The sequence below is a fragment of the Penicillium argentinense genome, assembly GCF_028826775.1.
Source record: "Penicillium argentinense strain IBT 30761 chromosome Unknown utg000010l_segment0_segment0, whole genome shotgun sequence".
NCBI classification, from domain to species: Eukaryota; Fungi; Ascomycota; class Eurotiomycetes; order Eurotiales; family Aspergillaceae; genus Penicillium; species Penicillium argentinense.
In genome coordinates this window covers 3159415-3183866 of record NW_026622669.1, presented here as the reverse complement: position 1 = coordinate 3183866, position 24452 = coordinate 3159415, and the positions used below count along the sequence as shown (strand labels likewise).

The following is a 24452-nucleotide window of genomic DNA, read 5'->3' as shown; positions in this document are numbered from 1 at the left end:
GACCTGAGTCGGATTCGCGGTATTTGCATAGGAACAGTTCGGCTTTCGGCCCCATCGAAGGATCTACATACGAGGAAAGACAGCAAAAGTCCCAACGATCGACTAACATGTAAATGCCTTGGTATCAATCCATTCAATCTACTACTTTATTGCGTCAAAATGAAATTCAATCACCGCTAAAGATACACAAGACCCGAGGGGTAGATATCAAACCGCCCTTTGCTCTCATGGCTATTATCTCATTGCAACTTAACTAGTGCCGGACACCGCAAGCCTAGAAAAAGGAGTTAAAACATGCACAGGGGATGAAATTTGAATGCAAGAAAGAGAATGCACTTACTTCATCAGGTGGTCCATGAAGGTCTGCAACGAAACATCATCAGTGAAGATGGTCTGCGAGGACACGCCACCACCGTATCCACCTGTGGTGTGAGTGGTCGACGGGTTCAACTTAGAGAGAAGGAAACGGGCCTGAGAGCCGCCAGCATCACAGACAATGAATCGAGGCAGAGGGAAGCGGTCAGCAATGAGTTCCTGCGAGATGATTAGTCTTTAGAATATATATATATGCCAATGGGGACTGTGGGAAAAACAAACCCTAGCATCCTCTTTCGGCTGTTCCAGAAGCGCCTTGAGGTTCTCGTAGCCCTCCTGGTCCTGGTAGCCAGCTTTCCTCCATTCGGCAATGGTCTCGCCGTGGAATATGAGAATGTGGAAGAAGGTGTCGAGGAGGAGAATATGCGCGGGCTGGATGGAAGCAGAGTCCAGCAGGACAGGCTGGCTGCCCTCCACCTCCAGAGAGTAGGAGTCCAGAGTGGGCTGAATCATGACGAGCGAGTCACCAGCATCCTCGTAGTTCAGGACATGACGGTAGAAAGCGGTCTCATCGGGCGAGTTGTTGAACACTTGCAGGAATTGACTTCGCCGCAAGTGGAACATGAACTGAGGATAGAGAGTGAAGTTCTTTTCCAGTCTGAATGACGTCGGGTCATCCTTCCGGTAATCCGCAAAGCGTGAGCACAACCTGATCAACATCCGATCTACCCAGCGCAGTACGTCGGGACCATCGTCGACCTCTGCCTTGTAGACCGCGATTCGAGCCATAAGTACGGCGGCAGCCTCTTGGTCGAAGGACTGTGCTAGCGTCGGGTCGCCCGCGGGGCCACTCAGGGGGCGTGCAGTAGTCGTCACACGCAGGTGGTAATGCCCGGAGGAGTGTTGGTAGTATGTCAAGAATTGCATCATACCACGTTGAGGACCGGGCTGAACCGCAGCAGGACCACCTTGGTTGGCAATTTCAAAATAGACGCCATAGCTGGCGGAGGGGTCGATGCCGCACATCTTCCAAGCGCAGGTATTGCCAATACCACATTCTGTCTCGCCAACCGAGCTTGACTTCTTGTTCAGAGAGATCGCGTGACCAATGAGACCAGTGACCTTGAGTTCCTTGGTGGTCAACACCTCGAGTGAGGCATTAAATCCCATCAGAAGATTATCATTGGCGTCCTTGTCGAAAACCCGGACGAACGATTGCTTGAATTGGGAGGAAGTAAAACTGTCCGTAAGCAGCATGTGGCCACCAGTATAGTTGGAGAGGTTCTTCATTTCCAGAAGACCGACCTGGTCCAGACAACCGGCGAATATATCAACGACGTGACCATTGTTGGCAGCGCGCTTGGCAAGATTATCATAGAACTATCATAGTTAGCTGATAGGGCTTGTAAGTCAGGAATTAACCAGGAACATACCTTGACAGCCTTCTTATAGAACTTGATGTTGTCTCGATCGATATCGTGATGCGAACGAATTGGCTCCTTCAGCTCGGGTGAGACGACCTGGCCAGGTCCATCTGTGGCAGGTCCACTAGTGAAGTTCATGATGCGGCCTCCGGCATTTTGGAAGGATGTCTCGAGCAGACCAACAGCAACACTGAGAGCCACCCCGGTACAACGCAAAGCACGTCTATCGTTTGCGACGGGCCACGGGTCACGCTGGAGCTGCTCAAGAACATTGGTAATCTGGAACTCAGCCTGTTGAACCGGCAGGAGGAATCGAGCGGCGGGGCCGAGGGGAGGGCGTTGCGGTTGCTGTTGAGGAGGCATGCCGGGACGCATACCCGAAGCAAGACCAAGCATCTCCTGCACCTGCTTGGCAGTGTAGTCCTTGTTGCCTCGGAAGACGTACGATTTGGCGCACTCGGTGTAACCAAGCTCGTGCACTTGTGTCTATATCCTGCAGTCAGTATGCGAGTTCTATACCAAGAGTAAAGTTGGAGGAGGGAGGAATGGGTCGTCTACCATTGTGCCGTAGGTGATTAAGCCAACCAGCGCATTCGGGGGGAGCAATGACAAGCTCATAATGAGCGAGTCCTTGAGCGCCTGCAGGCTATCATCCTCCTGGCAAGTGTCCACCACATAAACAAAGATCGGGGGCGCCGGAGCGGGTCGTGCCAGTTGGTACTCGATGGTGGTGCTCTGCGGGTGGAGCTCGGGGGGTATTGTGTTTTCGGTGATATCCTTGTAGTGAGGCGGAAGAGGATTGCGCATCAGACAAAAGGGGCAGATCCAGATTCGCGCGCGGATGTCGACGGTCCTAGCAGCGGTCAGTCCACGGAACATACCGAGGTCATCGATAACACTTACGCATATGGGTTGAGAACGGCCCGGCAGGGCTGCTTGCAAGTAACCGGCTCATATTGAAGCAATGGCGAATCAGGCTTCTCCTTCAATGGCGTGTATACGGCAGCGATGGGAACGACCAAGCGGGAGGCTTCCTATATCCAGTTTTAGTAAATGATACAAGAGTAGAGCTGACAGCGGCCAATCAAGCACGAACCATGCGAGAGCTCGGGAAAGTGTTCCAACTCAGCCGAATTCCATCGCGATCTTCCACATCGCTCCATTGATCTTTCAGAGCTTCGAAATCCATGGTTGCGGTTGCGTTTCGGTTCTTGGGGGGCGATGTTGACAAGGAGATGAGGGGGACAAGGAGCGAATCAAGTCGCAAGCAAGCCTCGTTTTCGAATAGCTCCAGGGAACTCTAGACAAAAGAACCACACCGGAGCACAACCCAGTCCCAGAATCAGAGGCCCCGATGTCAGCTAACAGGTTCGAGGTTCGAGTACAGGGTGAGTCTGTTGTGTGGAGGTGCCCGTTCCCCCATTAAGGCCAGGTTGCAGCGCTACTGGTTACTGCCGCCCGCCGTAGCCTATCCGCCTTAAATCTCGACGCGGCCCGCCGCTCTCTTTTCTCTTCATGTTTTAACACGCCGACTTAAAATTTCACAATTAATATCGACAGCTTCCGTCCATCCATGATGAAGTTGTTCTCACGTCGAGCGGAGATCGATTTGACCCGTTGCTGGGCACCTGATTTTGAAAGGTCATTCTGATCCTTTCGGATTTATTGGGAATCAGCTGTGGTCACAGACCTCTCCCGTAAATGAGTCTTAGTTATCAAACATTAATATCAACATGTTACTATCCATTCACAAGAAACCCAAAAAAACCTTACTGAATAGCCTTGATTGTACTAAATCCATGCCTTAAAAACGCCAGCTGACCCAATTGCACGATCTCAGACGAGTAGACGTAACCTCATTAAAAAATAAATAAAAAATAAAATTTCACATGCGAGAGGGCTCAAGCGTCTCGGCCCGGAGCCTTTGCCAGCTGCTTCAGCAAGTAGCTACGCTTGAAATAGGTGTTAGGATGCACAATGGTGTCCAGGTCGGCTTGCGTCCATGTGCCATCCTCCTTGACCTTTTTGATCTCGCCCTTGTGTGACCACTCGAAAACTCGGTTGCAGGCAATGTGGTACCGCTGCTTGCCTACATCCTCGCGAACTCCACGCAAAATCTCCTTATCGTGAACACCAGTAGACTGGAGTAGCCCAACAAGGTTGTCGACCGAGTAATGGCGGTATGGACAACCGTGTGTTTGCCCGATACCGACGTTGTTGTCACTCAAAATCTTTTGGCATGAGTAGGGAGGATATCCTCGACCACGGCGATTAACATCGCCACCGACATCACCATAGGCGTGACGGGTGTTATATTTGTATTGGGAGTTGAACTCGTCATCTGTCTTGCCCTTGAACGACTGGCGCCAGAATATGATACACTCCTCGAGAGAAAGACCAATTCCCTTCAAGAAAAGGGTGTACTGGAGTCGCCCGAAGTGCTTCAGGTGGTTGTTCTTGCGCAGGTTCATGTGCAAGCTGCGCATACACAGAGGGAAGTGCTGGGACAGCGAGTCAATGGAGCTTGCAGTGATTGCCGCTCCATCCACATGCCCTTCGCCTTCAGAGTACACTGACTCGGCACTGCCGAAGTTCTTGGAGAGATGATTCAAGATGGGGGTCAGACGATCATCCTCATCCAAACGGGGGAGAGCGCGACTGGTGAGCTATTCGAGATAGGGTTAACTGATTTCTTCCGAAAACAGACAGGTTCAACACATTTAACCAAGACCTACCTCAAGTGAACGCTCCAGGCGAGCCGTGAATTCGGCCATGATCATGCTCAGCTGTTCTCTACCAGGAACGTATGCCTTGCCTTTCTTCAGATGTACCGTCCGACGCTCAACAAGCTCGGGGACCTTTTCCCAGTCCACTTTGTACCATATCTCCTCGTTGACATTACGTAGTCCGGGTGTTGAGTTACCCAGGCTCTCTGACACCTCGTGACGTTCCTCATCACTGACAGGTTCCCAATCGAGACTGAGGCTCTCAACAAAAGCACGTCGCTCCCTCGAGTCGTCTTTTTGGAAGCGGAAGCGGAACAACATTGTTTCAGCACGTGCGAATCGTCGTCGCAGGTCCTCCGTCGCGGAGAAAGCCAGGCGGAGGATGAAGTGGGAGTAGTGATCCTTTTGGCGTTCATTTTTCAAGCGCTGATCTGCCGCGCCATGCGGAGATGACGTATTTGAAGAGAGAGGAAGGAGTCTTTGGAGAAGAGGATTGATGTGCGCCTCGGTCTCGGCAGGGGACTTGTTGCGATAGGAGCATGCTTCGATTTCGGCGAGAACTAGGCCTGTTATTAGCATTCCGCGCATGTAGGCTCAGATGGGATTATCGTACCTTTCAATCGGTCAATGGCCCATTGCTCAAACTGTTCGAGGGTGATCTCAGCCGTCGGCGGCGTGTCGTACAGATTCAGACGAAATGGGTAGTCTTGCTGCTTGTAGGTGGGAGTAGCGAACTGTCTTTTTTTGGGGTCGATAGTTGCCCTGCGCTTGGGGTCGATTCGCTGGAAGTCTTGTCGAATCATGATGACGGCTGCACGAACTCGGTGGAAAGGCAGGGACCGATCTGAGGCGGGATGTCTTCGACCTGTTGATCCGTCGATATCACTAAATTGGCGGACGCGACCCTCACGCGCCCACGCGCGCGTCCCGGTACCGGTCACGTGAACTCTGTGTCTGGGGGCCTCGCGCATCAGGCCATTAGACTATGGCTTCCCAAAGCATGTGAAAGCTGCCAGAAGTGCGTCCGTGCCGAACAGCCTTCTCCGCTGAGCTCCATCGGCCTGATAAGCCCGTTCATCCCGTAGCGACCGACTCCGACACGCAATTGTAGAGGGAGATTGAACCTCAGCCCTTCTTTCCCTCGGAGTTCTTCTCACCGGCCGCCGAAGACAGAACCCGCAGCATCAACCCCACAGCATCACGAAATTGACAATATGCGCTTGAGCCTCTAACGGGTGCTGCATATACCTCTACTGTCCCCGGTTTCTTCCTTCGACCAGGCATGTATCAGCAATAGACAATAGCCCGACCCGTCCCTCCTGTCTGGTCAAGCCCTGGCCGTCTCGCGATACCCCTGCCCTCTCCGCGCGGATTTTCAAGAACCATCCCAGGACATAATTTCGATATCGAACCAACCCCGGACAAGCACTTACCCGCCAATTATCACCTCGAGATGTCTCACTCGACCAAGCAGCTAAAGAAAGCTGCTCGCATCATCCTCGTGGGCGCCCCTGGAGTCGGAAAAGGCACACAGTCTGAGCGTCTGCTGTCTCGTTTCCCTCAGTTGGCCTCCATCAGCTCCGGCGATCTATTGCGCGAGAATGTGCGCCGCAGGACACCGATTGGTACGTCGCATAGCCTGCTCGTGACTAGTCGAGCTCAGTACTTAACGAAACAACAGGTGTTCAGGCAGAAGCTGCCATGCAGTCTGGTAACCTCGTTCCGGACTCAATGATTCTGAGTCTGATCTCCTCCGAATTGAGATCCAAGGGCTGGCTCCCTTCACTCGAGACCTCATCGCAGCCTTCTGCGTCGCCGTCCTCTTCTTCTCCATCCACTGCATCTTCGTCCTCAATCTCCCCTTCGGCATCTTTCATACTCGACGGGTTCCCCCGAACTGCGACCCAGGCGATAGCGTTAGACTCCCTCGTTCCCGTGAACTTCGTCGTGGAGCTCATTACCCCGCCCTCTGTGATTCTTTCTCGAATAGCATCTCGCTGGGTACATGAACCTTCCGGCCGGGTATATAATACGGGTTTCAATGCGCCAAAGATTCCCGGCAGGGACGACGTAACGGGTGAGCCGCTGACCCAGCGAGAGGATGATTCCATTGATACCTGGAATCAACGTCTGCACAAGTTCGAAGAAACCAGCCGAGCATTGCTCAATCACTACGACCGTCGGGGCTGTCTCTGGCGGGTGGAGGGTAACTCGAGCGATGAGATCTCCCCCAGCTGTTCGCAGAGGTTGAGAGGCGGTTCTGCTGAAGAAAGGCCGACACTGGCATGTATACTTATTTTTAAATCGATGCCACTGATAAAATAAATGGCGTGTGCTTAGTACGTGAGCATGGTTTTGGGCTTCATTATACCCTTTTATGATTCGGTGCTAGAGGAATGTCGCCTAGTACTTCTATAGCTATCCTCGAGTTGTACTATTGAAGTATAAAATACAATCGATGCGGGCCTCAACTGGACCTAGAAACGATCGTGGCAAATAATGTAAAAATGAAGTCGTATCGTGTCATCATGCAAGTACGAGAAGATAAATCGTTATTTAAACATCAGTGTCGAACGGGGGTATTCATGACTTCGAGGACTTCGGTTTCCATTTGCCACCATTCTCCGTCGGTTCACCCATGCCCATGCGATTTTTATATTCTCGCGGACTCTCCCAATCAGACCCGATTCGGCGGTAATCTTTCCACAATCCTTTTGACCGACATTTGGCCCACCACTCTGCGCGACGATATCTCTGTTCCATTTCGTCGCCCCCGAACTCCGAGCCGACCTTGGCCTCATAAACGGTTGCCAGGCCGTTTCTCAACATTTCGTACGAGACGTCCCTCCGACGAAATGGGGGAAGTCAAAACCCCTTCGAACGAATACGCTTGCTACAACGCGATTGTATTGGTCCTGTCGGTAGACGAATGCACGTATGCGACGGTTGAGAAGGTAGCCGGTAAGCCACGCGTGGGCTTCGCGGGCAAAGGGTTGTTCAGGGCGACCGAAGTGAGCGAGCTCAGGTGCATCCACGCCAGCAAGGCGGATATGGATCTGAAGCGCAGTGGGCGACTTGTTAGCTGGATCAACGATGAATAGAAACAGTTCGCGTGGACCACGTGGAAAAAGAGAGCGCTGACGAGTGCGACGAACGGTATTATCTTTGAGGTCCTTCTTGTTTGTAGGAACCTTCTTCCATGGCAACCACTCCCATCCCGCAAGTCTACCGCCTGGTGTATGGAAAAGTCTGAAATTGTCACCATCACCCACGCTCGTCACTTGGCCGAACACTGAGCGGCGTCGAAGAAAAGAGGGCGAGATACTAGGCGCATCGGGAATACGGCGAAGGTATCGGCGGTGGAATCGGATACCAAAGAGAATACCGCTCGTCAAGAGAATTGTCGGAACAAGAGTTCTAGTTTCTATGAAAGCGGTCCAGTCGACAAGGGAACTGGGTTTGTTTGTTGTGGATGTGGGGCGAGGAAAGACGGAGGAGCTGGGATCCTGGTTCTGTTGATTGTCATTGTCCGACTTGGAGCTCCATGGTGGCCATCGCATTGTGGCCCATGCTCTTGCCCGGCAAGACAGGAAGGCGAGGTGGAGGGTATGGATGTTGATGCGGACAAGAGGGTCGGGGATCCTCTCAGCGGGAGCTCGAAGCACAGCCGCGGGACAACCGTTGCCGAAGATAACGTAATTTGCCGTTCGGCTCAAAACGCCCTAGTGATACCCCCGTTCAAACTATCCTCATCCGACATGAATGTATTGTTTCTAATTTCCTAGTGTTCAGCCTCTGTGAAATAGATGGTCCTCACCATTACGGTTGTGGAAAATGAAAATTAATCTCTTCATGTATTGATCATAAGCTTGAGCTTAAGAGAAACCAAAATTCCGACTGTTTATGTACAAGTAGACCTCATATATTGATGCTATTTCGTTAGAAACACAAATGTTCTCACTGCACCAGGCATCTTATATTCAAGAGTCAAAAGCCAAACGGATCTAGACTGCCTATAGAAACTGCAAAGGGGGGAACCAGCACGCCGATAACAGACAAAAGGAAAGTCCATGGGGGGACGATCAAGGTAGAAATTAGAAGATAGATTGACATGGTCGTAAGCATTTGGGCGGATCGCTTATTTCAGGGTCGCAGGTAGGCTAGTCTTAGCCTTCTCAGCGACGGTATCCGCTGCCTTCTGCAGCTTTTGCTTTCGGAGCTTGGTAAGATAGGCAAACAGAACAATGAAGAGAAGTTCCATTCTGAAAATGCAGTCAGCAAGAGTAACAGGACATATACAATAATAGCCGGACATACCTCTCCTTGGTCATCATCAGCAGGCCTTGCACCAAAAGACCCTTAGTAATCTGGGGGCCAATGCCCTTGAAGAGGGCCATAATGCCCTCGTTGTCAACAATGTACTTCATGACCTCTCCAAAGGTCTTGAAAGGCTTGCCTTTCCGCGCGGGAGGCGGGCGAGACTGCAGGCCAACCTTGGCCACGATCAAGGGTTGAGTGGCAATCGTGGCCAGAGCCTTGGACATGGCACCGAGGACTATGTCAATATGCATGGTTAGCGAGCTATCCTGACATATCGAAGAAACTACGACACTTACAGAATGCCTCCCAAGGCTTGAGGTTGTTTCTGCCGGGAAAGAAGACATCTTTCAGTCGCTGATAGGCGCCATAGGTGATGGCGGGGTTGACCACCAAGATCAAACTGGCCTTCAAGCCGCGCCACAGGCCGGACCAGCCGTCCTCGCTCTCGACCACCTCACGGCCCGTCTCGAGCAGGCCCTTTTTGTCCCCCTTAGGTTGTGTCTGTTGTCGCGTAGTAATGACAGAGACGGGAATGGTAAATATCTGGGCCACCGCACCGGCCACCGCACCGAGGGACAGTTCGATCGCAGTTCCGGGGGCTTGGGGGATTTGTTGGAGGCCATGTAGAGGGACCGTACGACGCTGTACCAGTAGAAGTAGGCAAAGTTGGTAGACGCAACCCCGAGCAAAGACCCAGCAATGCCTGAGTACAGTCCACTGAGGCCTTCCTTCTCGACAATCTTGGTGATAGCATCCACGGTCGATTCATAGTGGTCGACACCTTCGTGCGTTTCGTTTCCTTCAGTCTTGACTTGGACCTGCAGTTTTGTCTTGACCCTGTTGGCAGCGCACGTCATTAGTCGGGGCCTTCTTTTTCTATTTTCTTTTTTCCTCTCTCAAATATTGTGGATTCCTCACAGATCAAGCGGGTATACAATAGCATTTGCCAGGACTGCGCCCGTTGCACCCGCAACCGCGCTGCCCCATGGCGAGAGACGTACAGGCTTCGATTGGCCAGTCATGATGTGTGTATTGAGCGTAGGATTCAAGATCACCCCGCGACGAGCGACAGCAAAGGAGAATGGGAATAAAAGAGCGGTCGAAGGGAGTGAAAGGGGAAACCGGAGCGGGGCCCTCTAAACTTGGACTGCTCCGAAGACGGAGACGACAGAGACAGTTGAGCGACCGGAGCAAGCAGAAGTGAAGGAGGACGATCAAGAAGTCGTAGATGATGCCGGACGAATCGACAGCTAGGTCATGGTAACCGATGTCACCCGACAAGAGCACGACCGAGCTGGATAGCCGGAAAGGCACAGGCAAAAACGCACCTCGGCGCGGTGACGAAATGAACCGAGGTCCATTCGGCCGCACTGTCAGCCTTGCATGGGGACCGATCGCAACAACACTACGTTTCCTAAGGAAGCAGAAGCAACCCTCACGTGCTCGGCGGACTCATGAAAGCGATCGGAATCGAATGCGTATGCGCAACTATCGCTATCCCGAGAAGCCGGAGTCTGCGGACGCCTTGCTCGGAGGTCTACAGGGAGGACGATTCGGGCCTGTCGGGCCATCCCATTTGGTCTGCCAAGACGAGGCGATGAGCGCGGCTGTTGCGGGGCGCGTCTGTTCCGACCACGTTTGGTCGAGTCGTTGGACACGACGATCGGATTTGCTTGCGAAAGGTCGCAGAGCCCGCGCAAGCCATGTCGAGACCCGACGGGGCCTTGCCGCCGTCCCCTCTCTCGCAGGCACTGGTATATACTCTAAACCCCAGGATCTGATAACTCCCCGGAGACGCTAATCGGCAGTTAGCGAGCCGAGGGTGCCATCGCCGTCGCAACCTCCCAGAGGGCCGCCCTCAATGCCGCCATCGATGCCGCCGAACATTACATGAAGGCGCTGCGCCTCGCAGCCCCGGACGACAAGAAGCATCTCGATGCCAAATGCAAGGAGCTCCTCACGCGCGCCGAAACCATCAAGGCCGCCGCGGACTGGCAGGTCGCCGCCCGCCAAAAAGCGGTCCGCAGCCTGCGCCCCCCCACATCCACGCGGAAGCTCACCACCCGTGAAGAGATCATCATTCTCGAGGGCGCAAAACTCAATGGCTTCATCTTTCCACCGTGGGATCGCCCGCCGGCAGCCGCAGAATTCGCGACGTACGATGACGGCCTGTTTACGTACGTGCTGGAGGGGGAGAATACAACCCTGTTGACGGCGACCTCCTGCTGACCGGATCTGCTACATAGGGACACCCCAGATCTACGTCTCTCTGACTGCCAGAGGGAAATTTTTGCAGGATGGAAAAGACCTGCGGATCTTCTGCGTGCCAGACGTGCTGTCATGCCGTTGCCGGATGGAGGCACCAAGCCGGTCATGTCGGTAGCAGGACTGACCGATCTCGTTCAAGACGTCCTCACCGACTGCTCAGTAGTGGCGAGCCTCTGTGCGACTACTTCTCGATCTGAGCGAGGCTTGGGCAAGGTATGGGACCAAGAGGTACCTCAATCAAATTGGTCATGACTAACAAAATCACTGGCAGCATGCATCGCCAGCCATGTACCCGTGTGAAGGCGACTCAACGAACCCGACTCTGTGCCCGATCGGGAAGTACGTCTTCTCTTTCTACTTTAACGGAGCATTCAGGAAGGTTGTCATAGATGATCGACTACCGTCCTCGAAAACATCGCGGTCTTTGCACGTAATTGACCGGAATAACCCCAGCTTTCTATGGCCAGCCCTTGTCGAGAAGGCCTACCTCAAAGTCCGCGGAGGTTACGATTTTCCCGGCAGCAATTCGGGTACGGACCTCTGGGTATTGACCGGTTGGATTCCAGAACAGGTCTTTCTACACAATGAAGATGCCACATCCGACGAGATCTGGGGCCGCCTCTACAAGGCGTTCTCCTACGGCGACGTTGTGTTGACCATTGGCACTGGGAAACTGACAGAGTTGGAGCAAAAGGGCTTGGGTTTGGTGAGCGAACATGACTATGCTATTCTGAACATGAAAGAAGACGGTGGACGTCGCCAATTCCTTCTGAAGAACCCATGGGCGGGCGCAGAGCCTACTACAAGACAAGCCAGCCGAGACGATCCACCATCGCACCTCTCTCCGGGGACCTTTTGGATGGACTGCGAGGAAGTCCTCCAAAACTTTGAAAACCTCTATCTCAACTGGAACCCCGGACTGTTCAAGTATCGGGAGGATATTCATTTCACCTGGGACTTATCTCCCGGGCGTGTCGTTGCGAAGAGCTTTGTCAAAAACCCCCAGTTCTCAGTTCACAACGAGTCCGGTGGAACTGTCTGGCTGCTGCTTGGGAAACATTTCAAAACGGACCACCATCGCCTCATGAAGAACCCTGACCCCGAAAGTCGAGAAGTGGGCTTCATCAGCATTTACATTTTTCAGGCTGATGGCAAGCGAGTTTCTCTGAGCGATGGAGCACTTTATCGGGGGCCGTTTGTGGATTCGCCCAACACCCTAATGAGACTCGAGATGCCACCAAAAACCACGTACACGGCCGTGATCTCTGAGCAATCATTGCCTTCTTCGACCCAAAATTTCACACTTTCTGCATTTTCGACTTCCCACGTAAGTGTGGCTCGCTCACAGGACAGATACATGTGTTTGAATAAAGCAGTTGGCTCCTGGACATCCCTGACAGCTGGCGGTAATGCCGAGTCAGCTCGGTACTCGTCCAACCCCCAGTTCAGCCTGCAAGTCTCGGAAAAAACCGACGTTTCAATTCTTCTTGAGTCCGAAGAAGCTGAACTGGCGACCCATGTGAAATTATTCTGGTCAAACGGGCAGCGCATCGCGAGAGTGCGAAGCCGAGACATCATCGCCGACAGCGGAGATTATCGTCGCGGATGCGCGCTGGCCGAGACGACATCCCTCGAGAAGGGTATCTATACGATCGTCTGCTCAACATTCGCATCGGACCAAGTGGGTCACTTCACGCTTTGGATCTCATCTGACATCCCATGCACGGTGCAACCACTGGCCTCCGAGTTTGCTGGTCGCCGCGTGGCTGTGTCTGACGTCGGCGTCCTCCATCCTGGCAAAGATCGGATGTTGGCGTCCTTACAAACCTCTCGCCTGACGCGACTCAGGCTCATTGCGAGAAACAAACTATCGAAAATAGGATCTCGATCGGTTGCGCCGTCACCAGTCTTGATGACCGTGGAATTGGGACAAGGTCCGTATAAGGAAGTGCTAGCTGCCTCGGAAGATGGAAGCCATTGTGATGCTGCATCGGGGGTCCGCGTAGATGATTTTGATCTATCGCCGAACCTGGACTCTCGAGGCCAAGTATGGATTGTGATCGAACGGATTGGGGGCCCGGGAGGGCAAGTGGAAGACCACTTTGAAGTGGAGGCGCTGGCCGAGGAGCGTGTTGAGATTGGAGAGTGGATCGTCGAGGATTGCTGATGAAACCGTACTACACTCTATATACATCATAGTGAGCTGATATGGTCGTGAATATCTCAAGCCGCATATGAAATAGAATGGTCAATTTTTATAACACGTAGCCCAAAGCATCTATTAGTGATGTATTCTGGGCCGCGTCAGCGCACTGAACTTCTTGGCTTCCCCTTGCAGCTTAGTGCGGGCGATCTCACCAGAGCCTCCGTCCAACATCCTCTAGACGTCTGGTAGCATGAGCATCCATGTCATATCCGCACTGCCACATAGACCTCACCGTGTTGTCTTGCTGTCGGGCCTCTTGTGCTCGTACCCCCCAACTACAATACTATATCACAATCCTTCGAGGCGTCTCGTACCCGTTCACTGGGCCCTTCTCGTGCCATCACGATCAATGTCAACGAAGCCACTCCCGTCAGACCTTCCAATACATTCATTCCCCACCGCCAAAGATTTAGAGGAGTTCCTTGAACGTGAGCATTCAACAGCACCGGGATTCTATCTCAAGCTCGCCAAGAAAAACTCAGGAATCCCATCAGTCTCCGCCGCTGATGCCGTGGAGACCGCGCTATGTTTTGGCTGGATTGACGGCCGCGCAAATGGCCTCGATCAGAACTGGTGGCTCGTGCGGTACACACCTCGCCGGGCAAAAAGCATCTGGTCTCAGAAGAATGTCAACACAATCGGCCGACTCATTGAGACGGGCCGAATGCGACCGGCCGGCCTGGTCGCTGTGGAAGCCGCAAAGGCCGACGGGCGCTGGGAACGCGCCTATGCTGGGCCAGCGACCATCACTGTGCCCGAGGACTTTACTGCCATCTTAACGGAGCAGCCTACAGCGGCATCTTTTTTCGAATCACTAGATAAAAGTGATCGCTACTCCGTGCTGTGGCGCATCCAAACAGCGTCTCCCACGGTGCGGAAGAAGAGGATTGAGGCTTTGGTGGCGATGCTTGCAAAGGGAAAGACCCCTGGTACACTCAAAGCCGATTCATTCGTGGAGAAGAACATCTCGAAGGATACCAGTAGAGGATCTCGTCAAAGGGAAAAGACACCAATAAAGAAGACGGTAGCCAAGGGCACGCGCAAGGGTCTTCGGAGCAACAAAGAATGATCACCAACAATGAATACCTTAATTCAGGCTTTGTTTATGCCAGGCAATTAGTTGTATACCTTAACGGGTGCTTTCAATCCTACTACCCTATGGTAGCTATGGTCCATACTACTACCTAGGTAGTGCTAGATACCGATGTTTTGTCCCTGCCGCTAGTCGCCGTCTCCGCACGGGCGGTGGGTTCGCCGAGCTCCAAACGTCATCTGTCCAAACGTCCTCGCCTCCTTCCTGCCACATCTCTCGACCATGGCGAACAATATCCCCGCGGCGCTCCGATCTGCCGATATCGGTCGCTTTGCCCTCAGGGCTGTGCAAATCGAAAAGGCCAAGCCGGTCGTGGCCTATTGGTGTGAGTGTCTTTGCACCCCGCGATGGAACAGTCGAGCTGACCACCGTCAATTTCACAGGCAATTTCCATATTGTGAACAAAATTATTGAACGAGGCCTCCATAACTCAGATGATGAAATCAAATCATATACCACAGACTTGGTGGATAAGCTTGAACAGGTTCGCTCCTTCCCGGCGCTTCCTACCACCCCGTTCCGCTTGTCGCGAAACGTGAATACTGATACCAGAGATGGAATTTAGTTCAAGAGCGAGAATCAGGAAAACGAGACTATATCGGATAATATTGCCGCAAGCGCATATGTCGAGCAATTTGGGCTGGAGGTCTTCAATCGCGCTGAGGCGGCCATGACCGCCAACAAAGTCACCAAGTGAGCCTGGCCACCAACGCCTCGATGCAGCGGACTCAAGAACTGATTTGATGCACATAGACAAACAGCAGATACATTCCAAGCCGCGGCGACATTCCTTGAGCTCTGCCAAATCTGGGGAGATTTTGACCCGGAGGTTGCAGGAAGAATCAAATTCGCCAAGTACCACGCCGTTCGAATTGTGAAGGCTATCAAGGCTGGAGAGGATCCCAATGCAACTAATCCCGCGCCACAAGAAGAGCAGGAAGTCAATATTGCCGATCCAGAAGTTCAAGCGTTCGATGAAGGAGTAGCAGAGCAGGCCTCAATGCCAAGACAAGCATCTGTCGAGGAGATTCCGGACGAGGCAGACCGTTTGGGACGACAAATGGCCAACCAGTCGTCTTTGGACGAGTCGCTCCATCCATCTCGAGCATCCTCCATGCCGCGAGCCCCAGAATCATCTGTACCTGAGATTCCTTCCGTCCCTAGCAATGCACCTGGGACTCTAGGACAGAAGATGGATATCGATGACCAGCAACCAGGAGGACTCGAGCTGCCCTCCGCCCCCGGCACAATCGGCGGATCAAGCTACGTCCGAAACCTTCCAGACACACCTAGATCTTCTCACGCCGCCGCGCCTCATATCACACGCCAGTCCAATACTTTCCAGTCATTCCCACCGCCGGCCGATAGCCCCTCAGTGCCTGCCCCAGACCCTGCCTCGTTCTATGATCCAACAAGTGCTAGTGCTCATATCCCACCCCCGGCATCCTCGCCTTCTGTTCCGTCTACATCTGTGCAGGGTAACGCTCCGCCTGCTCCTCTGCCTGCAGCAACGAGTCAACCTTCCCACTCGGTGGACGATAATTCCATTTCCCTGGCGCAGAAACATGCCCGGTGGGCAGTGTCTGCGCTGACATTCGACGATGTCGACACGGCAGTCAAGGAGTTGAAGAATTCTCTGAAATACCTGGGCGCTTCATGAAGAAATGTCAAAGTTTTCAGTGTCGATCGTTGCTTAGTGTCGACCTTCACTCTGCATGAATATCCCTTATCTAAGTAATTTGTCCTTTGTCCTTTGTATGTTCAGAAGTAGGATAAATGACAAGATAGGCAAGGTCAGTTGCAGTAGCCGTGCAGGTGGGTATCAGTGGATAGACGGTTAGATCGGTGACCGAAGTGCAACCCAGAATGGTAGTTAAACTGATTTGATATTGTGGCAGAAACCAGCCGTGGTAGATCGCTTCAGGTCAGAATGGAAGGGTATCTTATTTGACCTGACTTTTCATCCACTCGAGAGGTCAGCCCATGTGAGACCCCTCTGAATCTCATCTGCGGCGAGCGCGCCTAGACACTTCCGTCCCCGGGTGCAGGCCAGCTAGCTCCACTGACATTGCTCAGCTACTTTTCACGGGTGTTCTTCGTGACTTCCTTCTCCCTCTTCTATGTTTTAACTTCCCACCTTCATATCTTTCCTGTCTCAATTCACCTTTTGACCAGGACCAACTCGAAACCCAACTCGACATGGCCCAATCCTCCCGCAAGCATGTGCGACAGGCGAACGACGCGGCAAGTCCCAAAATGATGGACCAGCTGCTGAGCGAAAATTTCCTGAAACCCTTGAAGCCTTATAACCGATTCCAGAAATTCCTGTATTTCCGAAACGAGCATGTCTTCTCTCAGTTCCGCCACGGAGTGGAAAGTGTATGTGAGGGACCACGGCTGGGAGAGGCTTTCTAAAGACCCGGAGGCCCGCCGGCGCAGCGCAGAGCAGTATGTCCAAGTCTATGAATGGGTCTCCTGGGGACCCGACCCCATCTCCAGGGACGATTTCCTGCTTCACAAGGGCGCAGACGAACCCGAGAGCTGTAGCTGGCCCAGAGACGAGGAATCGTGAGTGCTCGTCCCGTGCATTACTGTGTCTCACACATCGAGCAACTCTGCAATCACTAGCATCCCAAAAGCGATTGAGATTCTGATCGATAAACTTGCTCACAGCATTGAGAAGCCTGACACCAACATCAATATCTGTGCATTCTTCCCCGGGGCTTTGTCTCGTCAATGCTTGTCTAGACTCGATGCTAACCAGAATGATTCGATATAGGCCACGAGCCAGCCCCCGTCATCTGCGACGGTGCGACCAACTAAACAATCTCAGACAGGGACGCAAACCGCCTTACCAGTACGGTGTGTACAGGAGTCGCCTCTTTAGGCCCCATGGTCTCCTTCCGTCAGATCCACGATGCCGTTAGAGCCACTGGCACGACCTACCTAGTCGACTCCGACTGATCGCCGACAGGCGCAGGACGATTGGGACGTCCTCTACCGAAAAGATGATCACTTTCATTAATGCCGTTGTGCACACCGTCCCCTCCAGCCCCTTCGCCGTCGCCCACCAGACCCCCACTACTCGACACTGCCCGACCGGCAGAGACGGCTTATATCGTCGTTTCCATCCCTGCCCGCCGTCCACACCTTCAAGCTGTGCCCGCAAAGTGTCTTCCCGCGCGGAACCAAAGGGATATCGGGGCCAGAGCGATGATTTCAATCCCATGGTCCGAACCCCGGGGAGACGGGCAGCACTAGAGCATCGAGGAGACCAGCCATCTTCGAGCGGGCCTTCAAGCAGCCATGATTCCGAGGAAGGTAAGTTGGTCATTTTCTGGATTCTGTGCAAAACGATTGTATCTCCATACTGTGTGTAGGGCCAGCATATTGACTGTTGCTGATAGTGACGATACACATGCCAGAAAACCCGGGAGCGCACGACAAAGAACTTTCTTCTTGCTCCGCGATGATATATTACTTACTATGAAGCCTCGTTCTCTTCCCTTGAGATTGTTTCGGGCCGGTTCCGAGTTCATTGATCGGATGCAGAAAGAAGTCTCGCATATGGAGGACGAGATGACCAGGCGCAGCGGTCGGCGTGAGTCCACCTATCGGCGATGCGCCATAGTTCGTCTCGGCTGGTTGGGTTTGAGCTTTGTGGTGCGACGAGATCACGATTCGGATCTGCAAGAACTGGTCCGCCATGTGTGCTGTGCGTGGCACGCAGACGACGTGGGGAAAGATTTCGACGGCAACGTTCATTATCGAGGTGGCTCTCAAGGCCAACTACTAGGCGTCTCGGCTGCTACTTTATCATAGTGTAGGGTACATAGTTGGCCTGGATCATGATGCATCTGCTATGTAGGAGCTCTCGCGCATCGCCAAACCCCGGAAACCCCAAGTTTGGGTCGGGGCGATCCCCAAACCCAGAGCCATGGGCACATCAAGAACCAAGGTACCGCGACGTCACCGGGTCGGCGAATTGCAACTGTGCTCCACCGCCAGGTCCACATAGGCGGGCGACTATAGATCAACGGCGTCGTTAGGCGGAGGGGCTAAAGGGGGGCAATCAGAGGAATGCGATCTTCCCGAATTTTCTAGCGACGCACGAGGGGACGAGTGGACCACACGCGGGAGGTTCGCCCCGGCTGCGCACTTTAGTCTTTTCCTCCCCTCCTTTCCTCTTCTCCCCTTCGACACCCCTGTACCGCATCTCCGCGACCATGGCCGACGCCAACAAGCCTGCCGTTCTGATCATCGGTGGCCTCGGTGCGTGTTCCGCCATCTACTCTCCCCTGAACCAGGCTGACCGGGTTTCCCTCCCACCACCGTAGGCTTCATCGGCCGCCATCTGGCTCTCTATATCCATGAGAACAATCTGGCCTCAGAGGTCCGTCTGGTCGACAAGGTTCTCCCGCAGCTGGCGTGGCTGGCCCCCGAGTTTCAAGAAGCTTGCTCCAAGGAAAAATTCGTGCAGGCGGATGCCAGCCGTGAACGTAAGTGGCGCACTATTTATTTAACCCCTCCAGATAACCCGGTTGTGGAGGGGCAGACCACGACAAAAAAAATCACAGAGAAAAATCACAATTGGACAATAAGAAAGGGCAACCTCTAACAATCAATTTCCGCAGAGCATCTTCCACGGATCTTCGACCGAGCCAATGGCGAACAATTCGACTATGTGATCAACTGCGGCGGCGAGACACGGCATTCCCAGCCCGACGACGTCTACGAAGCGCGTAGCTGTAACCTCAGCATCTCGTTGGGCAAGGAGGTCGCCAAGCGTGGAATCAAGTGCTACATCGAGTGCTCCACCGCTCATGTCTATAAGAGCGGCTCCTCCCCACGCAAGGAGGCTGACAAGATGCAGCCGTGGCACAAGTTGGCCAAGTGGAAACTGAAGGCTGCGGATGAGCTGCTGAAGATCGAGGGATTGAACTACTGTGCGCTGCGACTCCCGCACGTCTATGGCGAGTACAACTCGGGCTACTTTGCCATGGCACTGTGCTTGGCCCGCGTCCACCTTGAAATGGGTCAGGACCTCGAGCTTCTCTACACCAAGGATGTCAAAGTGAACACACTACACGTGAAGGACGCTGCGAGTGCCTTGTTCCGCGCTGCCGAATGGCGTGCCGGGAAGACACGGACTAGTGAGGGTATTCCTGATATATTCAAGGACCCCTCGATGACCTGGGCCTTCAACGTCGTCGACCATAATGATACCCAACAGGAACATGTCGCCAATGCTCTGGCCGAAGTGTTCGGCCTCAAGGTCTCCTTCATCGGCTCGCTTGTATCGCAACTTGCCAAGATGAACCTCGACGATGTCGTTGACGACATGAACGAGGTTAGTTTACAAGAGTGGGCTGAGCTGGTCGAGAAGAGCAAGATCGAGCGCCCCGGTCCCATCGGTCCCTTCCTGGAGCGTGACGTTCTTAAGGACCAGGATATGTCCATCGACGGCTCGCTCTTCGAGTCAACCACGGGTTGGAAGCCCAAGTATGAACGCTTCAACGCCGACAGTGTCCGCGCCATGGTCGACAGTTACAAGCGCATGGGTTGGTGGCCCTAAGCCTGGCCCCAATGCAGCTGGCTGATTACTTTGGTCTTTGATTCCCATGAATGTTTTAACGGTCTCCTTTGGTCGAGAGAGCTCCGTTCTTGAAATCCGCATTGCATCGCATCGTGTTCGCAAAGAAAGAAAGCATTGCCTCGCCTCACCCTCCCCGAAATGTCCCTTTGATGATTTCCTTCGTCTTTCCCAAGATACCTCTTCTTCTTTCGGATCCAACTTTTCTTTCGCCCCGCCTCGTCAATCAAACTTACACCGGGCCAGACAAATCTGGTTTTCAGCCTGCTGGGCCTGCTGTTGTACTGTAATACCCATTCTCCGGCCGGGCTTTTGATTTTTGCTTCTCTACACTTTCTTCTCTTCTTGCATATATCCTGTTGATTTCTCTTCGTGATTTCCCTATTGGTACAAATTTGGTCTCTCCCCTCGCTTGATCAACCCTGCATTTGCATATTGAGCCTTCCTATCCAATCTTCTTACGTTCCTTCGTTTCATATGGCATTGGCTTATGCCGGCATATTCCTTTGAACTGTATGTAATTTAGACTTTGGAAAAGAAAATCCTTTTCGTTATATCTCAGTCAATCAAGTAAGCATAAACAGGATTTTAATGCAGAACGTGGTTCTTGGTTCCACCGGGACGCGCGCCATACGCCCTGCATGCATATATATCCCATGCATGTTTTCCCCACCACGTGTGGCCCACGCTAGCCACTCGCCAAGGATTTTACTGCGGAGTACAATACGGCGGATTTGTTTAAGGCGAAATTTTTTGAGAAACGTGGAAAGTAGAATACATTGCGATCTTTTCTGTCTAGTTTCTATGTACTGACCGAGGAAAGAAAGAGTCAATACCTGCGAACATTTGATGGGAGGGTGAAACCGAGATCAAGATCATATTACCGAATGCAATGCACAGGCGTCTTTTTTTGGTCTTTTTTTAAGTTTGTTGTTTTCTTTTCGACGTTGAGTGTCGGGTTCCGAGGTTCGCGAGACACTTGCAGGTTGCTTGTTGTGCAAGGTCGGGGGAAAGGGAAAAGTCGGGGTTGGCCGGAGACCAAAACCCAAGTTCTTTAAATAGAAATCAGATAGGAAGAACAAAACAACAGAAAAAAAGACAGCAAAGAAAAAGCAAAGACAAAAATCGAACCAAACCTCTCCACTGTGCAAGGTGGGATGAGATAAGCTAAATATCAAATATGAGGTGGTAGAACAATGTAGCAGGCCGCAATTCGCTGGTTAGAATTCCCAGTTCTCGTCGACAGACTTGATGGCCCACTCAAACTTCTCGCGCAATGACTTGGAGAAAAACTTCTCAATCGGGACATTGAACTTCTTGCTGAAAACAACAGTGAGACGGGGATCGATGTAATTCTGAAAAGAAAATGTTAGCAGATGTCGTGCCTACAAGTCGCAACAATAACTCACGATCTTTGAGGTACCCAGGGCAACCTCTTTGTTATCCTCCTTGTCTTGGGCTTGAATGGACATGGTCTCGACCCGCTGGTCGAGTTTGGCGATGCTGGCCTCGATCCTTTCCACACTCGGACCACGACCCTCGGCCTCGACTTTACCGGTCTTATTCTCTTTTTTGAACTTTGCCTCCATATCCTTCACGGCCTTCAATCGCTCATTCAGATCTGATGCCGGCATTGCTTTCTCGCCATCAGCAACCCGCTTCTCATTATCCTTCTCAAACTTCTTCTTGATCTTCTGGGTTTGCTCCTCAATAAGAAAAGCCTGGTGTTCTTTGACCCATTCCATGTCTAGGTCTTCATCGATTTCAAAGAAAGCGGCACCCTTTTTCTTCTTGAGAGCGGGGTCCAAATCAAGCATTTGCTGCTTCAAACGCCATTTCTGGTAGCGGAGACCCTTGATCTGTGTAGCAAAAAGCCCAAGATTAGTAAGAGGAATCGTGCTCGCGCACATCCAAGAAAACCTACCCGTTCACTCATCTTTTCCATTTGACTAGCGTGGCCCGCAGTGACTGTACGCTTGTGGTTACACAGAATAGCAACCTTGCGGTTCGCGTCGTTGTAAGTCTTGACCTTTTCAGGAATGGTACCAGAGGCCTTGATATCCTTGAGCAGGTTGCTCATGGTGTATGAGGCATTGTATGTACGGAAAACCTTCGCAGTCAGACCGGGCATGTAGTTCTGCAAATGCTTGTTGAGGGCAGATGTCTGTTTGGTTTTGTTAGTAAATCAAAAATAAGAGACAGCTCAAAGGAAACTTACGGTCAAGCGGTCAAACACTTCATCGCCTTCTTTCTTAGGCGCTTTCTTGAAAATCTTCAGGTTTTTGAAAACCTGAGGATCAACCTTCACCTCATCATAAAAGCGAATGCTATCTTTTCCCAGGAAATCAAAAACGACAGTATTTGGCGGCTTCAAAGATATGTTTTCGTACTTCAGCGAGCAACAGCCAACGGTTTCGGCCTCATCCTCGCCTTTCTCGTTTCCGGCACGCAAAGCGAATTGATCGATGAGATAGACAGCAGTCGCCTTCTGGCGCTCTACCATCAAATCGTTCTTGAGGTTCTTTTGATAATCCTTGCGGATCTTATCGATGTACTTCTTGAGCTCGCGGGCCTTTTCGAACTTCTTATAGTCGCTTTGACCCTTGACATCCGAATTTGCGGCCAACATAACATATTTATAGTTGCCATTGATGTTCTCCTGCCACATTGCGAGCCAAGTGCCCTCTTGGTCATGCTTCACCTCTTTCCAGTTGTGACCAGGCGGGGGTGGAGGGACTTGAGCCTGTTTGCCAATGTTGATGGTAATCTGTTCGGGTTGCACTCGAGTCTTGACGTGGCCAGTTTTGGGATGCTCACCACGTCCACGGAAAAGCGAGGGTGGTTCGACTCGGAAATTGCCAACCTTTTGTTTACGACCGTCCCAGATACAATACTGGTAGGGAGCCTCTTGCTCATCTTTTTCGGCCTTCAAACGTTTCTTCTCGGCAGGTGGCAAGTTCTTTTTTTCATTGCGCTGAGCGTCGTAGTATTCAAAGATCGGCTTGAAGTCGCACTTGCTGAACTCCTTGATATCGATTTTGTTGCCCTGAGAATCTTTCGCACCGCCAGTTTTCTTGATGATTTCCTTGAAATCCATAAAAAAGTTTTTCTGGAAGATTGGGTTCTCAACATTGTGCGTCGAGTTCAGCATACTGCCAAAGAAGCCAGCAACCTCTTCGGCCTCGGGCTGCAGCGTCACGGGGACTCCATCGTACTTCATCTTGACACTTTGAGGCAACACCTCGTATTCAGGAGGGAATACCACACCGTTATGCTCCAGGGTAGTCCACTTTTTAGTGCCGTCGCCCTTGGTGGGGTCTTCCCACCAGCGGTATTCTTCCTCCTCGCCTTCCTTGTCTTCCACATCCTCGCTTTCCGCCTTGGTGTTGACCTTGTCATTTTTGGAAATAGGGGAAGTCGTCTCGGCCTTGACCTTCTTCAGCGTAGGCTTGTCGTTCGATGCCTCCTTCTTCACTCCGTTGGATTGCTTTTTCGCTGCAGGCTTGGTCTCTTTCTTCGGCGCCGCAGGCTTACGCGCGGCTGGAGCATCCTTCTTAGCCTTCTGCTCGATGCTTTTCTTCTGGGCAGAAAGTCTCCTTTCAATTGGGGCGTCGGAATCAGACTCGTCGCCAATTGCCGTCTCCGAGGCCTTCGGGAGCTTCCGTCCGTTGAGAGCCAAAGGCACGTCGTCATCAGTCTCGGGGTCTTCGTGTTTCACGGAAGTTCGTCGGCGTTTGCTCTATCGAATGGTCAGTCGCCGAAACCAAGAGCGACAACAAGGTCGCGTGGGGGAGGTGCCGGCCATCCATCTATATAGATAGATCATAGTGTTGCGTACCAAGGGTTGATCATCATCGTCGCTGCTCTCCGGCTCGGCATATGACTTCTTTTGGTCAATGCTGGCGCGGGACTTGCGCTTGCTTATGCCACGCGCGTCCGCGTCCGCATCAGCTTCCACCATATCCACATCCTGGTCTTGCACGGGCCCGAATCGGATCGAAATTCCTGCATCGGCATCGCCGTTTGTACCAGTCGATGAGGCATTCGTAATCGGTTTCGCAGAAGTCGGAGCAGCTAAAAATCCAGATGATAACATGTCAGAGTGAGGGTTAGGATGAGAATGTGAAAGCTAGGGAGATGTAGTGCGAGATAGTGATGAGGCGAAGTGATGAAGGAACTCCGACGAGAGATTTCCTCAACGAGGTGACCTCGAGGCATGAATAAGAGCCGAGGGCGTACATATGCCAGCCGAGTCACCCGGGGGAAGCTTACCATTGGCGCGGCCATTCGCGCGCGCGAGAGGAATGTCGTCCTCAGACGAACTCATGATGGCGGCTCGAAGTACGGATCGAAATGGACACAGATGAGAGTAGAAATGCTGGTGGGCGAAGTAGTGGGCCAGTCCTCGTGCGCCGCGTCGGGCAAGCCAGGCCGCCTGGTAGAAGGTCGGGATGATGAAGCCAGGGAAATTCTGACCAATGACGAGATATTGGAGATGCTATAGGTG

General features: G+C 52.5%; 11 protein-coding genes across 11 annotated transcripts; 6 read left to right on the top strand and 5 right to left on the bottom strand.

Moving 5' to 3' along the window:
* Nucleotides 1-249: 249 nt before the first annotated feature.
* Nucleotides 250-2928, bottom strand: sec23 (GTPase-activating protein SEC23; the record flags this gene model as incomplete). Its single annotated transcript, XM_056623358.1, has 7 exons — nucleotides 250-274; nucleotides 341-534; nucleotides 598-1695; nucleotides 1749-2225; nucleotides 2298-2592; nucleotides 2643-2773; nucleotides 2836-2928. The coding sequence occupies 7 exons, from the start codon at nucleotides 2926-2928 to the stop codon at nucleotides 250-252; spliced, it is 2313 nt and encodes a 770-aa protein (XP_056470774.1).
* A 712-nt stretch (nucleotides 2929-3640) lies between these two features.
* On the bottom strand, nucleotides 3641-5268 carry N7532_010866 (DNA primase subunit PRI2; the record flags this gene model as incomplete). Its single annotated transcript, XM_056623357.1, has 3 exons — nucleotides 3641-4405; nucleotides 4475-5025; nucleotides 5079-5268. 3 exons carry the CDS (start codon nucleotides 5266-5268, stop codon nucleotides 3641-3643), a joined length of 1506 nt encoding a protein of 501 aa, XP_056470773.1.
* A 650-nt stretch (nucleotides 5269-5918) lies between these two features.
* N7532_010865 (adenylate kinase ADK2) lies at nucleotides 5919-6751 on the top strand (the record flags this gene model as incomplete). Its single annotated transcript, XM_056623356.1, has 2 exons — nucleotides 5919-6090; nucleotides 6147-6751. Coding segments are annotated over 2 exons (777 nt in total), but the record flags the coding sequence as incomplete, so codon positions are not given.
* Nucleotides 6752-7287: 536 nt separating this feature from the next.
* Nucleotides 7288-8025, bottom strand: N7532_010864 (thermonuclease family protein; the record flags this gene model as incomplete). The annotated part of the gene is made up of 1 exon (XM_056623355.1): nucleotides 7288-8025. One exon carries the CDS (start codon nucleotides 8023-8025, stop codon nucleotides 7288-7290), a length of 738 nt encoding a protein of 245 aa, XP_056470771.1.
* Nucleotides 8026-8603: 578 nt separating this feature from the next.
* On the bottom strand, nucleotides 8604-9807 carry N7532_010863 (putative peroxisomal carrier protein; the record flags this gene model as incomplete). Its single annotated transcript, XM_056623354.1, is given in 5 exon segments — nucleotides 8604-8727; nucleotides 8783-9020; nucleotides 9082-9328; nucleotides 9343-9622; nucleotides 9704-9807. The coding sequence occupies 5 exon segments, from the start codon at nucleotides 9805-9807 to the stop codon at nucleotides 8604-8606; spliced, it is 993 nt and encodes a 330-aa protein (XP_056470770.1).
* Nucleotides 9808-10052: 245 nt separating this feature from the next.
* On the top strand, nucleotides 10053-13220 carry N7532_010862 (calpain-like protease PalBory; the record flags this gene model as incomplete). The annotated part of the gene is made up of 4 exons (XM_056623353.1): nucleotides 10053-10539; nucleotides 10602-10962; nucleotides 11032-11266; nucleotides 11325-13220. The coding sequence occupies 4 exons, from the start codon at nucleotides 10053-10055 to the stop codon at nucleotides 13218-13220; spliced, it is 2979 nt and encodes a 992-aa protein (XP_056470769.1).
* A 388-nt stretch (nucleotides 13221-13608) lies between these two features.
* On the top strand, nucleotides 13609-14328 carry N7532_010861 (YdeI/OmpD-associated family protein; the record flags this gene model as incomplete). Its single annotated transcript, XM_056623352.1, has 1 exon — nucleotides 13609-14328. The coding sequence occupies one exon, from the start codon at nucleotides 13609-13611 to the stop codon at nucleotides 14326-14328; it is 720 nt and encodes a 239-aa protein (XP_056470768.1).
* A 246-nt stretch (nucleotides 14329-14574) lies between these two features.
* Nucleotides 14575-16012, top strand: N7532_010860 (uncharacterized protein; the record flags this gene model as incomplete). The annotated part of the gene is made up of 4 exons (XM_056623351.1): nucleotides 14575-14677; nucleotides 14736-14836; nucleotides 14918-15045; nucleotides 15106-16012. 4 exons carry the CDS (start codon nucleotides 14575-14577, stop codon nucleotides 16010-16012), a joined length of 1239 nt encoding a protein of 412 aa, XP_056470767.1.
* Nucleotides 16013-16696: 684 nt separating this feature from the next.
* N7532_010859 (uncharacterized protein) lies at nucleotides 16697-16924 on the top strand (the record flags this gene model as incomplete). Its single annotated transcript, XM_056623350.1, has 1 exon — nucleotides 16697-16924. One exon carries the CDS (start codon nucleotides 16697-16699, stop codon nucleotides 16922-16924), a length of 228 nt encoding a protein of 75 aa, XP_056470766.1.
* A 1654-nt stretch (nucleotides 16925-18578) lies between these two features.
* N7532_010858 (NAD-dependent epimerase/dehydratase family protein) lies at nucleotides 18579-19927 on the top strand (the record flags this gene model as incomplete). The annotated part of the gene is made up of 3 exons (XM_056623349.1): nucleotides 18579-18615; nucleotides 18690-18851; nucleotides 18987-19927. 3 exons carry the CDS (start codon nucleotides 18579-18581, stop codon nucleotides 19925-19927), a joined length of 1140 nt encoding a protein of 379 aa, XP_056470765.1.
* A 1238-nt stretch (nucleotides 19928-21165) lies between these two features.
* N7532_010857 (DNA topoisomerase 1) lies at nucleotides 21166-24272 on the bottom strand (the record flags this gene model as incomplete). The annotated part of the gene is made up of 6 exons (XM_056623348.1): nucleotides 21166-21300; nucleotides 21355-21804; nucleotides 21870-22109; nucleotides 22164-23684; nucleotides 23784-24019; nucleotides 24218-24272. The coding sequence occupies 6 exons, from the start codon at nucleotides 24270-24272 to the stop codon at nucleotides 21166-21168; spliced, it is 2637 nt and encodes an 878-aa protein (XP_056470764.1).
* Nucleotides 24273-24452: the final 180 nt, after the last annotated feature.